Source organism: Pan troglodytes, chromosome 2 (genome assembly GCF_028858775.2).
Source record: "Pan troglodytes isolate AG18354 chromosome 2, NHGRI_mPanTro3-v2.0_pri, whole genome shotgun sequence".
Classification (NCBI taxonomy): Eukaryota; Metazoa; Chordata; class Mammalia; order Primates; family Hominidae; genus Pan; species Pan troglodytes.
This window is the reverse complement of record NC_086015.1, coordinates 170,458,887-170,476,872: the sequence shown is the minus strand read 5'-3', so window position 1 is coordinate 170,476,872 and position 17,986 is coordinate 170,458,887. Positions and strand designations below refer to the sequence as shown.

Sequence of the window (17,986 nt, the reverse complement as noted above, 5' to 3'; positions counted from 1 at the left end):
TTCCTTACTTTATTTTTACTTTAATTTGTTTCCATTGCTGGCCCGTGGCTGTTTCTGGCAGTTAATCATTGAAGTCTACAATATGAGGCTGGGACACCCTCTAGCCTTAGTTTATAAAAAAATGTTTTTCCCATCTTTACTATTTCCCTTGATTCTCGTACATGTTTTTTCCCCTGTGATGTTCAGTTTGGAGACAGGAACGATACGTGGGAGGGTGGAGAGACTAGTAATCCTGGATTTACACTGCTTTCTTTCCTAGATATCTTCATCAGTTTTAAATATCTCTGAATAGTGATTTTAATTTAGTAGTGCTTCAGAAATATCTTAAACATCTGGAAGTAAATTACCATGTAGATATAAATTTGTGAAGAAAATTGTCTCCTCCAGATGTCATTATGAATTATTTATTTCCTGTTTCTCATAATGTGTAAATATTATTGTCAGTGGCTATAACACTTTATACATCTGTGTATTATACCTTTATGTATGTGTTTATACAATGTACAATGAATGTTTGTATTTATAATTTTTATTTAAAAGAATGAGTTGCTTTAACAAACCTTATGAATCATAAGATCCCTTCATTTCAAGAGATTGTTGAAGAAAACTGTCTATCCAGTCACTTAATAAATTACCAATATTTAATACTTTTGCATTATTTAAACCTTAACCTATTGATTGTATAAGTAAATATTAAAGCATATATGCCCCAAAAATGATGAGTTCTACATCTTAAGAGGAGATATAGTAATTTGTAAACTTGCTTATATTAATTATGCACATTGTGTTTATTTTTACAGACTCATTGGAAGAATGCGAAGTACAGACTAATCTGAAAATTTGGAGAGAACCACTTAATATTGAACTTAAAGAAGACATTCTATCCTATATGGAAAAATTATGGCTTAAAAAACACAGGAGGTATTTTCTGAAATTATAATACTATTAGGAAATATGAAAGTTATTTATGTTTCTTTCTTGTATGACATGCCTTCCTATAGCAATTTTATATGTATATTTCATATTTGCATACATAATTTTAAAGCAAGATTAAATCCCTGTGAAGTTGCTGTTCCAATAAGAATTTTAATTCTATTTATGTATATGATGCATCATTAATTTAGAGTTTTCCTTGAGAAATGGAAATGTGTATATAAGGAAAAGGCACAAATGCAGAAACGAATTTAAGAATAATAATAAAAATAATGTGATAAATGAAATATTACTTTAAGAAGACACCAGTTTTTTATGTTGGCATTAACATTTGAGACTATAATTTTCAGAATCTAGTTTTAAATTAATTAAACATTTTTCTAATTTTATTAATAGTAATTAAATATACTTTATTCAAAGAGATATCACCAGATACAATCAGCTAGAAACTGTGGCAAAATATGGGTTATTTTTTCGTAGATCTGAAGTGAGGCCTGAGATTCTGTATTTCTGAATTTCTAATAGCTCCCAGGTGATAATGGTTGGATGAGGCTGGTCTCTGGTCTTTTTTTGAGGTGCAAATTGTTGGAGGAGCTCTCTAGAATTTGCCTGAGAAGTGGTCATCACACCCTTGCTTCACCTTCAGTTACGCAAAACCATCTCCCGAGGTGGCCCATTCCATCTGTGGAAGAGATATTCATTGAACTGTAATCTGTTTCCAGCTAATTTCTAAACTTGGTTCTAATTCTACCTATTAAGCCCATACAGATAAAATCTAATTTTTCTTCTCCATGGTATCTCTTCAGATTTTTGAAATCAGCCCTCATGTTTCCCGTGAAGCCTCTGCTAGATAGGTTAATACCTGCACCACCACTCACCTTCAACTGTTTGTAATGTGCTAGATTTTTTTTCTTTTGGATTATTTTGAAAAGAAGATATACAGATGGGTTTCAAAATAACACAAAGAATTCCCAAATAACATTCACTCAGCTTTCTCTAATGGTAATATCTTACATAAACATAGTGCATATCAAAACCAGGAAACTTACATAGGGACAATATTATTGACAACTGTACATTTTACTTTAATTTTATCATCAGCATTTTCACTATTATCCTTACCCCATTCCAGGATCCAGTCCAGGATTACACATTGTATTTTTTGTCATATTTCCTTATCCATTACAGTTCTTCAGTCTTTCCCTGCCTTTCATGACCTTAACACTTTTGAAGAGTACTTGCCAGGTGTTTCATAGAATGTACTCAATTTGGGCTTGTCTGATGTTTTTTCATAATTAGATTGAGGTTATACACTGTGAGGAAAAATACCACAGAGAGTATATGTCCTTCTCAGTGCGTGACATTCTGGGATCGTGATGTCAATATATCTTATTACAGATGATGTTAACCTTGATCACATAGTTAAGGTGGTGCTAAGTTTCTCCACTGTAAAATCACTACTTTCCCTTTATAATTGATAAATATTTTAGAGGAGACACAGTGAGATGATACATCAACTCTGTTTTCCCTTAAACTTTCACCTCCTAATTTTAGAATTTGTGAGTGAATTTTGCCTGCAGCAGTTAGTACTCTTCTGCTCTATTGCAGATATTCTATTTCCTTTGTTCCTTCTAAATTTATTAGTTGGAATTCCTCTTAAAAGAAGTGTTCCTTCACCCACTTTTATTATTTTTTCTTTATGTCAACTCATGAATATTTATTTTATTTTGGGGATTGATATCTAATATTATTGTTATTTATTTTGCAACTCAAATTATTTCTGCCTTGGCCATTGTGGACTCTGTCGGGTTGACTCTTCCATCCTTTTGATTTGTTGTCATCAATTTTTTTTTTTTTTTTTGGTTAGTTTGCATTGAACATCTCTTTTTTTTTCTGGAACTCAAGATGCATTTTCCCTGCCCAAGCCAAGGAATTGTTTTTCTAAAAAATACTGATTCCCTTTATTGGAGAATGGTGCTCAGAAACAAAGATCTGGACTCTAGGTGTGGTCATTACTATTCTGGTGCCACAATTCTAGGCCTTCTCAGAGGAAGAAACTGGGAAGTACACACACACACACGTGCATGCACACACACACACACAAATCCACATACACACATATAAATTTTTTCTGTATCTATCCATCTGGATATCTATTAAAGTAACATGCATTCACACTCAGGCATTCCGAATCCAGACCAGCATCACATGATTCATTTCCATTCTCCCTTTGCTTATTTGACAAATTTCTTTCACTTACAGTGAGAAACTTGGCTTTCATTATCTGTAATATATTTATTAATTAGCCCTAAAATATATATGTATGTATACATACAGTAGTTTCAGAATCACAAATATCACTGAGAGAAACAAGGGACAATTAATTTCAAAATTACTGTTAATAATATCACTGAAGGAAACAAATTTTCCACCTAGAGTACAGTCTTTGTGTGTCATGCTTTTATTTGTAGCCTACGGTATCTAGGCCAAACCATGTTTTCCAACATTACTTTGGCCATAGTGCTCATTTCTTTCTTACCTCCTTTAAGGTTGTTATGACTTTCATTGGGTTCAGCCCAAATCCTCACTGATTTTTAAAATTTGAATAAACTTGTGGTGTATAGTTCTATGGGTTTTTACCAATGCATAAAGTCATGTGTCTACCACAGTACCCCTGCCCCCACAAAAAACAGTCTTACAACCACATTCCCTTGAGCTTCCTCTTTCTCCTCTTACCTTTCTTAGTTCATAACAACTATTCATCTGTTGTCCACCCTTACAAATGTGCCTTTTTTTGAAGGTCATATAAATGAAATCATACAGTATCTGTCCTTTCATGTCCTTCATTTAGCAGAATGCATTTAAGATTCATCCACGTTCTTGTATGAATCAATATTTGTTCTGGCTGGTTTCCAGTTTTTGGCAATTATCACTAGGTCCTTTAAAAATATTTTCATAACAGGTTTTTCTTGAATATAGGTTTTTAATTCCCTGGGTAAATACCTGGGACTGTGATAGGTGGGCTATATGGTAAGTGCATGTTTATTTTTATAAGAAACTGCCAAACTCTTTTCTAAATTGACTGTACCATTTTGCATTTGCTCCAGCAAGGTACGAGAGTTCTGGTTGCTCCAAATCCCTGCCAACACTTGGTATTCAGTTTTTTTTTCTTTTGTTTGACATTTTAATAAGGTGTGTAGTTGTATCTCATTGTAGTAGCTTATATGGCAGAGGTTTAAGCTAATTCATTTATAACTAATGTCCAGGCTGTATATATTTTTTAAAGTATGATGCCCATAATAGCTCTTCAGGCTATTTTTTTGGGGGGGTACTGTGGTACATATGACTTTATGCGTTGGTAAAAACCCACAAAACTGTACACCACAAGTTTAGTCAAATTTTAAAAGTGAATGAGGATATGTGTAACAGTAGTGTGTATCTGTTAATTGCCTTTTTCTAATTAACAATTGGCATATAAATGTAATTCCAAAGTCACTTGTCAATTTTATCAAAATTTTAATGCCTTTGAAAGTCGCAGAAGCGGCATTATAAAGGAAGTACGTGGTTAAGAACATGGTTTTTGGGAGGCAGACTGCTTGAGTTCAAATTCCTCTTCTGCATTCACTACCTCAAATTCCTCTTCTGCATTCACTACCTGAATGACTCAACAAGTCGGTACACCACTTTGTGTCTCAGTCTCATCCTCTGTAAAGTTAAGATCATACTAGTGCCTATTTAATATCTAATAAAATTTAATGTACCAAAATTAGTTAGAATGGAGCCTGGTATATTTTAGGTTTTGTATCCATATTAACTACAAATATCATTGAGAAGGCTCTGCCTTTTACATGGGGACTTTATGAGCTTGCATTGTATGGAAAGGCTGTGCAGCTACTCATATTCTTGGCTAAAAAGTGACCCTTCTCTCCAATAGTTTGGTTATATACTATGAAACTGAATATACACTCTTGACCTCTGTGAATTCCTGGGCTTCACTGCCTTCCATATGAAATGGGCTGCAGCAGTCTTCATTGTTAATTAAGTAATAGATACCACAGCCTGAACACCTTACATTTTTATTGTAGGAGCCTATGTTACCACCCTGCTGGTATGATGGAAATTTAGACAAATGCCCTCAGGTTCCCTTAGAACTCATCAACACAATGCCAAGACTGTGAACTAAAACTCACATTCATAAATTAGCTTTTTAAGTAGCATGGTGTTTTTAATGGACTCCATGTGGCTTTTGAGAGAACACTGACTTGTAGCATAACTTTGATTTTTAGCTTAAACAAAACTCAGTAGGATATGCAATTTAAAAATCTTCTGTGATGTCAAGTTGATTTACACAGTTTTTTTTAGTACATTAAGATTCTGTTACACAATTGTACTTATCTTTGAATTAGAGGTACAGTTATGGTTTCATCATTAGTTTTGTATACTCACTCATTTAATAAATAAATCAAGAGCTTGTCTGGGAAAGTTTCAGGTAATATATTTCAGTCTCTTAATTGCTTCTTTCTTATTTTGTAGAACTCCACAAGAGCAACTTTTTAAAATGCTACCAGATACGTTCCCACATCCACGTGAAACCACTGGTGATGCACAGTGTTCTCAAAATGAAAACGATGAAGATAGTGATGGTTAGTTCATACTTGATTAGATATTTTTAAAATGTATTGTCTCAAGTTATATACACTAAGCATTAATCAGAATCTGCTTTTGGTTTTCTTTAATATATTATTCTCAGTTGTACCATGTAATCTTTTCTCTTTAGATGAAAATCATGTACACTCACTTCTTTCCCTTTCCCTAGATATACTTTGCCTTGATTTAGATAGTTTCATTTAAAAATTGAATGCTGATAAATGTGTATTTCACTTGAACTGGGAAAATTGACAGTATTTGTATTTTTGTGTAGATACACATGAGAACACTCTTCTTTTTTGGTGGCTATCTTATTTGAAGAAATTATAAAGTAAGATATATTCTTTGATGATATTATTTGTGAATCTTATTTCCTAGGTGAGGAGACCAAAGTACAACACACAGCTCTTTTATTGCCAGTAGAAACATTAAACAGAGAGAGACCTGAACCATCTCTAAAGATAGTCGAACTGGATGATGTAAGTGCATAAGTGCATAATGACCATTCATGCTTTTTAACAGGGAATTCATAATGTATACTTACATCTGCATATTATTTTCAATAAGATTTCTCAAATAACTAACATAGTTTAATAGGAAATTTACAAGTGTTTGGGTTTAAATATGCTTATAAGAATAAAACAATATTATTCTGAAGGTAAAGAGTAAATTTGTGAGCTAAACTGGTATTGTCAATTTTTTGGATGAATGTATTATGGGAGATAAGAAGACATTTCACTATTTTATAGATATGTAGTTTGATATTTTATTAGTTTAGTTCTCTATGTTATCAAGTTTTTAAACAAATATCAGTCTCGTTACATGGTACCTATTAAAATTTAAGTGTAAATTTAGTTTCTTGAATGTCATTTAATATTATTTTCCGTTTAAAGGTAGAAATAGTGTTTAAGACTTAAGAAGTTCACTCAAATAACTTGAACATAACTTGAACATATGTAGAAGACACCAATAGCATCAACTAGAGCCAGACCCAGTCAGAGCTAGAGCTCTGGACTGAAGGTTTAGGGTGTGATACACTCAGTGCATTTCTGACTTTCTAGTAATATAGTAGCTGAATGTGCCACTTGTCCTAGATATTTCTCTTACTGTGGTTGTTAAGAAAATGACTAGAATGGAGAACTTACCTCTTTTAAATACTGCTTTCTTCCTTTCTTCTTTAGGTTGAAAGCTTCTGCTATTTTTGTTATTTGTGTTTTTTGGCTAACAACATTTTTATTTCTCCTCTGGATAAATTTGAGAGACTGGACAAAAACACACACACTACATACATGTGGGCATGCCATTCATTACATTGTTGATACACAGAGTAAGTTTATGATGAGCCAGTCAGAGAACTGACAACTTCCTAGTCACTAATCTACTTGGCAGGTAGTAGTTACATACTTAAATATAAGTTATTATTGTTGGATTGGGGTATTATAATAGTGATAAAGTAATTGACATATCAACCAACGTCAGTTGAATTTGTTTAGTTCTCCTAGAACTTATGTGTTATAAAATATAATTAGAGCTCTCATAACATCATTTGTAGGAAAAATGTACTCCAAATATCACCCATAAGTAAGTTGGTTAATGTGTAATAAATTTTTATGAACTTACTAATATTATATAACATTAATTTAATAAGATTTATGAAGAGGAATTTGAAGAAGCAGAAAATATTGTGCCTTACAAAGTTGAATTAGCTGATGCAGACAGTCAACAAAGGTAAAACCTTTCTAATTAACTTTGTGTGCATATCGAGCCCCCTCCTGACACACACACAAAATCAACTGTCTTTTTAAATGTGAAATATGTGGTGTGAAAAAACATGTGACATTAATGTTAGAGTATATTTTACTTAACCCATGCTTAAATTTGTATACAATATTGCTAATATTTAATAACATGCAGCAATTAGAAAACTGTCTATAGTGATAGGTTTGTACTCTTACCTAATATTTGGATTATTTAATAAATTCTTCTGAACTTAGAGGTTGTTATCCTCTGAAATGGTTGATCAACTTTGATATGTTTCATATGAGCTTTCTTCTTCTCTCTAAAGATACTCTGGATTTTCTTCAGTTTTCTATGAACCCTAAATAAAAAGTTTTATAAATGATTAGGCTGAGAGACTAAAAGAGCTCCTGTACTATAGATTACTTCCTAGGTAGATTTTAATGTATAATAAAGTAAACAAATGAAGTATAATGGTTCACTTTGTAATTGTGTTGTATAATTTTTTTATTTCCAAATGAAAAATAATATCTAACTGTATCTGTTAGTAATGTTAAAACAGTTACTTTCTGCTGTTGAAACTTTAGGATTCAGTCCTTTTTGCTGTTGAAACTTTAGGATTTGTAAACAGTGGAATGAAATTCCTGTCAAGCATCCCTTCTACCAATTCTTGATTCAGATCAGTTTAGGCCCCTGTCCACATTTTCAATAGCTATGGGCCTGAGTGATTCCCCTGACTGAAAAATCCCATGTTTAGACACACAGAACCAGCTCTCTAGCAGAAAATGTGCTTTTGGAAGTGGGGTTTTGGCAGGAGACAACTTTCTGTTCAGCAGATGAGAGGTTTATATGCACCACTCTAAGGAAATGAATAGCATTTCTGTTCTCTAATCGGATTCTTTTATATATCTTATCACATGTCTTTGCTTTGACTCCTATGTAAGGTGTTAGAGAAGGCAGAGAAAGTTACTGATCATGATTTGGCAGTAGTTTTACAGCTTTGGTTTGGAGGTGCCCATAGAACTACATTGATTTTCTCTCTCTCCTGGGGATCATGAGTGACACAAGAGGGCCTTTTTGGTTGAATATAATCCATAAGTTTTATAATGGTACTCTGTAGAGCTTATATAAATATCAGGTATTACTAAATATATTATTCAGTTCATAAAGAATGTTATTTAAATTGTAACTATGCATGTAGATAGTAATCATTATTAAAATTTGAAACCTAAATATCACATACTGCTTTTAAACTCATATCTTATTGATGAACAAACAATATGTTTATCTAGTAGTAAAGCCTTGATTTCATCAGATTTTAATGAGCTTGAAAGAGAACACTTCCTTTTTAGAAGAAACTGTAAGAAATCAAACTTATTTCAATGTATTTTGGAAACAAACTTTCAACTGAAATTTTGCAGTTAAATTAGATTTGGTCCAGTTACCTATTCATCTTAAATCCACAGTGTTATTAGTTACTTATAGTTGAGAATGTGTTCACAGTAAGGTTAAAATAAATATTAAATTAATGTAAATAACCCTATTAAAGTTTTACTATATTTGTTTTAATGACTTGAGACTTTTAAAATTTTCTTTTTAAAATCATTTTTTCAACTCGATTATTTTGTTTGTTCCTACATGTGAAAGTTGTGCTTTTCATGATTATCAGAAGAATAGCTTTCCATATGAAAATGGCATCCATCAACATCATGTTTTCAATAAGGGAAAGAGAGACTTCTTAAATCTTTGTCTGAGAAACAGCTCTACTTATTATAAAGATAATTCAAAAGGTAACATTTTTCTTGTTGCTGGATATTATTAACAGTGCATGTTGGTAATTTACTATTGCGGTCTATAAAAGCTTTGTTATGCTGTTCATTTTAAAACCAAAAAAACCTCGGTACTAAAATGAAAATTAGTTGAAAATATAATTTTCTAGTAAATATGCAATTTAGTCAATGGACAACAGTGTTTGTATGTGTAAGAAAAATCAGCCAATATAGGACACTCTAAAAGTTATTATAGACTCAGCTAGCATTTAAAAGATTACATGGAAGGCCTTTCAGTGACAAAAGTCTGACTGGCACCCTCTTGCTCTCACTTGCACTAAATATTTTTCAAAAATATTCAAATCTGATATAAAGTTTCACATGAGAGATGAACCAAAATAAAACAAATCACTGGCCGGGCTTGGTGGCTCAAGCTTGTAATCCCAGCATTTTGGGAGGCCGAGGTGGGTGGATCACCTGAAGTCAGGAGTTTGAGACCAGCCTGGCCAACATAGCAAAACCCTATCTCTACTAAAAAAAAAAAAAAAAAAAAAAATTAGCCTGGCATGGTGGCAGGTGCCTATAATCCCAGCTACTCAGAAGGCTGAGGCAGGAGAATCGCTTGAGCCCAGGAAGCAGAGGTTGCGGTGAGCCGAGATCACGCCATTGCACTCCAGCCTAGGCGACAAGAGCAAAACTCTGTCTCAAAAAAACAAAACAAAACAAATCATCTTGCTTATATATCTATGTTGCTATTACTAGTAGTTCCCTAGGTACCTGTAGATTAGAATGCTGTGTTCATATATGTGGTTTCAATTTCCAGATTGTGAGATCATTTAAAGACAGTCACAGCAAAGTATCCTGGCCTAGGAGTCAGATTTTGTTTCCATTTGTTTAAATCACTGTCTGACCTTGAACATCTCACTTACTTCCTTAGACTTCATTTTCCTAAGCAAAAATGTAGGAATTAGATAATTTTCAAGCCTCCTTTTAACTATTAGATTTGATCTACCTAGAATTTTAAGAAAAATTAATAAATATATCTTATGTGAAGATTAGATTTTTGAGAGATATCGGAGGGCATATTTGAAATAAATAGTTGTAAAACTGATGATTACATTCTGATTGGGCAGCAGAAGATAGAAAGCAGTGGTAGATTTGTGTAAATCCTGCTGGTCTTGACATTTTCAAATACTAAACCACTAAATTATTATGGCCAAATATAAAGTACAGCCACATGGGAATTTAGGGACAGTATTCCAATCTTGTCCTGAAGATGAGTATAGTTTGATCAAGCTAGTGCATGATGTTCCTGTTGCCTCTAAGAAAATGATGCACATAAATGCCCATGTAATTGTTACTTTAAAGACACATTTTTGAAATGTTTACTTTTTAGAGCAGTTTTAGGTTCACAGCAAAACTGAGCAGAAAGTACAGAGAGTTCCTATATACCCTTTGCTCTATACACATACATAGCCTCCCCCATTATCAGCTTCTGCAACCAGACTGGTACATTTGCTACAATGGATGAATCTACTCTGATACATTATTGTAACTCAGTGTCCATAGTTTATACTAGAGTTCACTCTTGATATTGTACATGCTATGAGTTTTGACAAAAGTATAATGTGATACATATTCACCACTTATAGTATCATACAGAATACCTTCTCGTCCTAAAAATTCTCTATGCCCCACCTGTTTATCCCTCTCTCTGACCAACTCCTGGCAACCACTGATTTTTTTTACTGTCCTCATAGTTTTGCCTTTCCAGAATGTCATATAGTTAGAATCATACAGTACATAGCCTTTAATAATTGGATTCTTTAACTTCGTAATATGCATTTGAGGTTTCTCCATGTCTTTTTGTGGCTTGATTTCTCATTTCTTTTAGTGCTAAATAATATTCAATTGTATGGATGTACAATAGTTTATTTATCAATTCACCTATTGAAGAACATTTTGGTTGTTCCAAGCTTTAGCAATTATGAACAAAACTACTATAAATATTCATGTATGGGTTTTTATTGGGACTTAAGTTTTCAACTTATTTGGGTAAATACCAAGGAGCATAACTATTGGATCATATGGTACAGGTATGTTTAGTTTTGTTTTAATAATTGCCAAACTGTCTTACCAAAGTAGCTGTACTATTTTACATTCCCACCAGCAATTAATGAAAGTTCCTGTTGCTCCATATCCTCACCATCATCTGGTGTCAGTGTTTCAGAATTTTTCCATTCTAGCAATCGTGTAGTGATATTTCATTTTTTTAAAATTTGCAATTCTCTGTTGACATATGATATCGAGAATCTTTTAATATGCTTATTTGCCAACTGTGTATCTTTGTTAAAATATCTGTTCAGGTTTTTAGCTAATGTTTTGATTGGGTTGTTTATTTTGTTATTGTTGAGGTTTAAGAGTTTTTTGTATGGTTTGCATAACACTCTTTTATCAAATATCTTTTCCAAATATTTTCTTTCAGTGTATGGATTGCCTGTTTATTCTCTGGACTATTTTTCATAGTGTATAAGCTTTTATTTTAATAAAGTTTAGCATATCAATTTTTTCTTTGATGTTGTATCTAGAAAGTTATTGTCATACCCAGTGTCATCTATGTTTTATCCTATGTTATCTTTTGAGAGATTCATAGCTTTGCATTTTATATTCAGGTGTGTAATCTATTTTGAGTTAATTTTTGTGAAGGTGTAAGGTCTGTGTCTATATGTATTGTTTCACATCTGGATATCCAGTTGTTCCAGAATCATTTGTTTAACAGATTATATTTTCTTTGTTGTATTGCCTTTGCTCCTCTGTCAAAGATCAGTTGACTATATTTATATAGGTCTACTCAGGATTCTCTATTCTGTTTCATTTATCTATTTGTCTACATTTATTCCAATACCACACACTCTCTTGATTGTTATAGATTTATAGTAATCTTGATGTAAGGTAGTATCAAGTCTTCTGACTTTGCTCTTCTTCGATATTGTGTTCACTATCCTGGGTCATTTGTTTCTCTATAAAAAGGCAGGGATTTTGACTGGGATTGCAGTGAATCTATAGATCAAGTTGGGAAAAAATATCTTAACAATATTAAATCTTCCCATCCATGAACATAGAATATTTCTCTATTTATTTAGAATTTTGATTTCTTTAATCAGAATTTATAGAATTCCTCATATAGATCTTGTATATAATTTTTAGATTTCTATCTACAATATGGCTTGGCTCTGTGTTCCTAACTAAATCTCATCTCAAATTGTAATCCCCATGTGTCAAGGGAGGGGAAGGTGATTGGATCATAGGAGTGGTTTCCCCCATGTTGTTCTCATGATAGTGAGTGAGTCCTCATGAGCTCTGATGATTTAAAAGTGTGTGGCAGATCCCCAGCCCTCGCCAACATGTAATACATGCCTTGCTTCCCCTTCACCTTCTGCCATGATTATAAGACTCCTGAGACCTCCCAGCCATGTGGAACTGTGAGTCAATTAAGCCTCTTTCCTTAATAAAGTACCCAGTCTTAGGTAGTTCTTTATAGCAGTTTAAAAATGGACTAATAGAGAAAATTGGTATCAGAAAAGTGAAATACTGCTGTAAAGATACCTGAAAATGTGGAAGTGACTTTAGAACTTGGTAACAGGCAGAGGTTGGAACAGTTTGGAGGGCTCAGAAGAAGAAAAGAAGATGTGGGAAAGCTTAGGACTTCCTAGAGACTTGTTGAATGGTTTTGACCAAAATGCTGATAGTGATAATGGACAATGAAGTCTAGGCTGAGATGGTTTCAGATGGAAATGAGGAACTTATTGGGAACTGAAGTAACAGTCACTTTTGCTATGCTTTAGCAAAGAGACTGGCAGCATTTTGGCCCCCTCCTCAACCTAGACATCTGTGGAATTTGAACTTCAGAGAGATGATTTACAGCATCTGGCAGAAGGAATTTCTAAGCAGCAAAACAAAGCATTCAGGATGTGACCTGGCTGTTTCAAAAAGCATATAGTCATATGTATTCACAAAGAAATGGTATGAAACTGGAAATTATGTTTAAAAGGGAAGCAGAGCATAAAAGTTTGGAAAATTTTCAGCCTGACCATGTGGTAGAAAAGAAACACCCATTCTTTGGGGAGAAATTTGAGCCACATGCTGCAGAAATTTGCATAAATAAAGAGGAACCAACTATTGATTGCCAAGACAATGGGGAAAATGTCTCTAGGGCATTCCTGAGATCCTCACAGCATCCCCTCCCATTACTGGCCTGTAGGCCTAGAAGGAAAAAATGGTTTCATGGGCCAGGCTCAGGGCCTCACTGCTCTGTTCACCCTCAAGACATGGTACTCTGTCCCAGTGGCTCCAAGTGCAGTCAGGGTTAAAAGGGGCCAAGATACAGCTTGAACCTTGGATTCAGAGGGTGCAAGCCCCAAGCCTTGGTGGCTTCCACATGGTGTTGGGCCTGCGAGTCACAGAAGATAAGACTTGAGGTTTGGAAACCTCTGTCTAGGTATCAGAGGATGTACAGAAATGCCTAAATGTCCAGGTAGAAGTCTGTTGCAGAGGCAGAGCACTCATGGAGAACCTCTACTAGAGTGCTGCAAAGGGGAAATATGTGGTAGGAGCCCCCACACAGAGTAACCACTGGGGCACTGCCTAGTGCAGCTGTGAAAAGAGAGCCACCATCCTCCAGACCACAGAATGGTAGATCCACTGACAGCTTGCACCATGCAGGCCAGTGGTGTTAGACAGCAAGTTTTATTAAGGTAGCAGTGTACAGCAGCGGCAAAGGCAGTGTTCCTTTTGGAACAGGTTTACCCCATAAGCACCGTACCCAGAGTAGCATCTCAGAGGTGGCTCTGCAGTAATATTTTTAGCCACTTTTAATTACATGCAAATTAAAAGATGAGTTACTCAGAAATTTCTGGAAAAGGGGTGGCAACTTCTGGGTCATCAGGTTGTTGCTGGGGAAACAGGTGATAACTTCCAGATGCTGCCATAGCAGTGGTAAACTGACATGTCACTGGTAGGCATGCCTTTTTTTAACTTTTAAGTTCAGGGACACACGTGTAGGTTTGTTACATAGGTAAACTTGTGTCATGGGGGTTTGTTGTACATATTATTTCATCATCCATTTATTAAGCCTTGCACCCATTAGTGATTTTTCCTGCTCCTCTCCCTCCTACCACCCTCACGCTTCAATAGGCCCCAGTGTGTGTTGTTCCCCTCTAAAGTGTCCATGTGTTCTCAACATTTAGCTTCCTCTTATAAATTATAAACTAGTGCTTAGTTTTCTGTTCTTTTGTTAGTTTGCTAAGGATAATGGCCTCCAGCTCCATCCATGTCCATGCAAAGTACATGATCTTGTTTTTCTTCATAGTATTCCATGGTGTATATGTACCACATTTTCTTTATCCAGTCTGTCATTAATGAGCATTTGGGTTGATTCCCTGTCTGTGCTAGTCTTCAATCTGGTCTGGAGCCCAGGCCCTGCCTCTAGAGTCAAATTCTGCCTTCTACTTCAGTTGTAGACATTTTAATATAGGAAATGACATTTTTTTCTCCCCCCCAAATTGGATAATTTCCATTCAGGTTTAAGAGGGAAGTACATTATTGTGGGAGTTTTATTGTATTGAATAGCCTTTATAAAGGTTTTCTTCTAAAGATGTTTCTCTGAAACAGAGATTATTTTATTTTTCCCAATATATATACTATCGAAGAGGTAGCAGAAGTTGAAAGCAGTTTAAAAATCTGTATGCATAAAGAATGCACCACTCAACTTTTTTATTCATAAGCTAATATTTTTTTAAAGTTATATTAAGATTTTTTCTCTTTTGCAGCTACACTTGAAAGTGATAGAATAAAGAGATTTTAATGAGTTATCACTTTTTCAGCTGATATATTCATTTTAATGGCTTTTTTGAAAGTTCCTTTTTCATGAACACACCCGAGAAATCTTAAATAGACACTTTGCAATATTTAAGAACCTAATGCTGTTTAATTTTGGTACAGCTTCCACATTGCATGTTCACTTTAGTATTTGCAATTTGATATATTTCATGGTGGCAAAATATTAGCTCTGTTTTGGGACATTTTAAAATAGAACTATCCTTGTTTGATAGCATAGGAAAATGTTCTGGTGATTGTCAGGGTCTCCTAATATTTATCTCAATTCTTTTATAAGTCTATGGAAATTATTTAATTATTTTAAAATGTACACACTTTTCTTGTAAATATGTCACATCTGAGTTCAAAAAAATTACTTTGAATACCTTAATATTTGCTGCATTTTTTTCTGTATATATAACATGTCTTCTTTCAGAATGGGAATATATGTGTGCCTCCCAACATTTACTGTTAAAGTGTGTTATCTTTATATGTCAAACTGGTTGAACACTGTAATGACTTGAGAATAAACTGCACAGAGTTTAAAAAAAAAAAAAAAGAAAGAAGTTCTAAATACTATCTGAAATTGTCGAGTTATATAAACATTTGATTGCAACAAGCAAGTCCTTTGTAAAGCTGTAAAGCATTTACATCACAGGAGACAGTTTTATTCAGAGTTTCTACTATTTTACATAGTCTACTTATAGAGATATTTGTCTTTGGAACAGAGTAAGGGATAACCACAAGAAGCTATATTCAGTCAGGATAATGGTGTACATTTATTTAAAATGAAAGTAGTATGGTATAAACATTCAAAGAATTTTTATTTTTCAGAAAATCTAGACCAGTGTTTCACTACTGTGTTACCCACTATAATCACCTGGACAACTTAGCAAGGGGAAGTTCAAAAGACCAATGCCTGAGTTCCACTCTCAGGATCTGATTTAATTGGTTTGGGGTCAGGCCCATACACTGACAATTTTAAAGAGTGCCTTCAGATGATTCTACTGTGCAACCAGGTTAAAAACCGGTGATGTAAACCAAATGATTTATTTAAAGCAGACATAATGAGGTAGATGACTAATACAATCTTGTTCACTTTGTAGCTTTCTAGAAGCAGGTGTCCCTGCTACACATTTTCTGTGCCCCCAACTGCTGCTCTTCTTTCATCTGGCACATTTCCCTGTGCCCTCTCTTTATTGCTAGGCATGCTAAGGAAAAATGGCAAAATGAAAAAATGTTCCCTCTGTGTTACTTCTCATGAATTACTGTTGTAAAATTTGAGTGAGAGGAGGAGGTGGGAAAGTGAGAATTGAACCACAGGCTGAAATAAAAATTTGCATCAATTTTAAGATTTCATTGCAAAATAAAATATTACCTTCTTTTACTAGTCTAGCTCATTAATGTTTGGCTCTATAAGTGAATTATGATTACCACTTATGAATATAAGCATAGTAAAAATATTTTAACACTAAAACATCAGTAAAGGAATTTGTGAAATAGTGTTTATTGATAAAGTTTTTTAACACAGAACTTTTGGTTTATTAACAGTTTAATTATTTGTTTAAATTTATTTATGTACCTTTTGTAACTGTGTTTTTAACAGCAGAAACGTCAAACACAGATTTTGACAACATCGTGGATCCTGATGCGTATTCTTCTGACATTGAAAAAATTGAGGAAAGCGCTTCCTTTGAAAGAAATTTAAAGGAGAAAAATATAGGTTTAGAAAGTAATGAAAAGTCTGATGATTCCTGTGTATCACTTGAAAGCAAGGACACTTTGCTAGGTATAGATTTAGAAAAAGCTCCCATTGAGGAGAAATTATCTCAAGACATCAAAGAATCCTTGGAATTCAGCAATCTGCATAAGAGGCCAAGCTTTGAAGACTCAAAAACTACAAAGTCATCACTGGTAAATCTCTATTATGTTTATTATATTAAAATTTTATAAGAAACCTCATAAGAAAATGTCTTAGTGACACAATACATTCTCAAGTTACTTCCTATTAAAGTTAAAATGTGCTGCCTTATATTATTGATAGTTGAAGAGTGACTCATATGGGAGAGAACATTAATGGCTTCTAGGACAAATTCTAATATGAGGAATGCCATTTTAATAAGTGGCTTTCTGTGATAAATAATACTTTAAGGCCCACCTTATGCAGCATAGTAAGAGCACTGTTACTTTTCCAAATGAAATTCATTATGAATAATACATAATACAGTATAATAAATCCTTTCTAGTTTTTTATGATAGTATAGTCAATGGTCAAAATGAAATAAATGCAGATATCTAGACAGAACCAGTTACTGTGGTATAATATAAGTATAAGATGAAGAAGGTAATTCTTTCAGGAAGATGGCTAATAAAGAAATAGAGGTGTAGTTTTTGTTTCTTCTCATAGGAAAGGTAAAGTAGCTCATTATTGCATTGTTACCATGTTTTAAAACTATATTTGAATTTCATTCTATATACTACAAATCTTTACTAATTGTAATTATTAATAATACATTCTTTGGAAATTTAAGTGAGGCAAACATTTTTAACAACGCTTAAAAGTCATTTAAAATGAATTCCTATGGTTCCTGAAGAGGGAAGCAAAAAAGCAGAAGGATGAATACTTGAGTTGCTGCTACTTCTGCTTGGAGGATTGGCTTTCTGTGCCCACTTTGTGGCAGATATTGTACCTTTGTGAGATAAGAAATTGGAACTGAGTCCTCTGCAAAAACTTAGACCCCTAAATGTCTGATCAGTCATTAAAGGAGTGCACTAGGAACATACCCATAGGTGCAACAAGATGAAAGGAAACTGATCTCTGCAAGTGATCTGGGCTAGGCCAATAAAACATTTCACCTGGAAAATAGATATCTTGGGCTTTCATTTAGCATAGGTTTGGATATACATACCCAAATATACATTTGCATATGTATTTCTTGCTTGGAAACTTGAAGCCAAGACATTAACATTATTGTTAACCCATGCCTATTAATATCCTGATGTATCTGACAGAAGTAAGTACTAAT

The 17,986-nt window shown here is 33.8% G+C and overlaps 1 protein-coding gene across 26 annotated transcripts in view; it reads left to right on the top strand.

The window, feature by feature from the left end:
• The window catches only part of ZBBX (zinc finger B-box domain containing), a 283,593-nt gene that overhangs the window by 58,239 nt on the left and 207,368 nt on the right, over positions 1 to 17,986 (top strand). For 22 of the 26 annotated variants that reach the window (XR_008547313.2, XR_010155869.1, XR_008547311.1 and 19 more), the window contains 6 exons: positions 801 to 921; positions 5,467 to 5,576; positions 5,959 to 6,059; positions 7,229 to 7,308; positions 8,965 to 9,107; positions 16,567 to 16,874. Coding sequence is in view for 16 of the 26 variants with exons in the window: in XM_054682343.2 (XP_054538318.1) it covers positions 801 to 921; positions 5,467 to 5,576; positions 5,959 to 6,059; positions 7,229 to 7,308; positions 8,965 to 9,107; positions 16,567 to 16,874 (863 nt within the window). In the remaining 10 variants the exon portion in view is untranslated. The remainder of the gene's footprint in view (positions 1 to 800; positions 922 to 5,466; positions 5,577 to 5,958; positions 6,060 to 7,228; positions 7,309 to 8,964; positions 9,108 to 16,566; positions 16,875 to 17,986) is intronic. The other 4 variants (XM_054682336.2, XM_054682332.2, XM_063807305.1 and 1 more) reach the window with 1 other exon arrangement.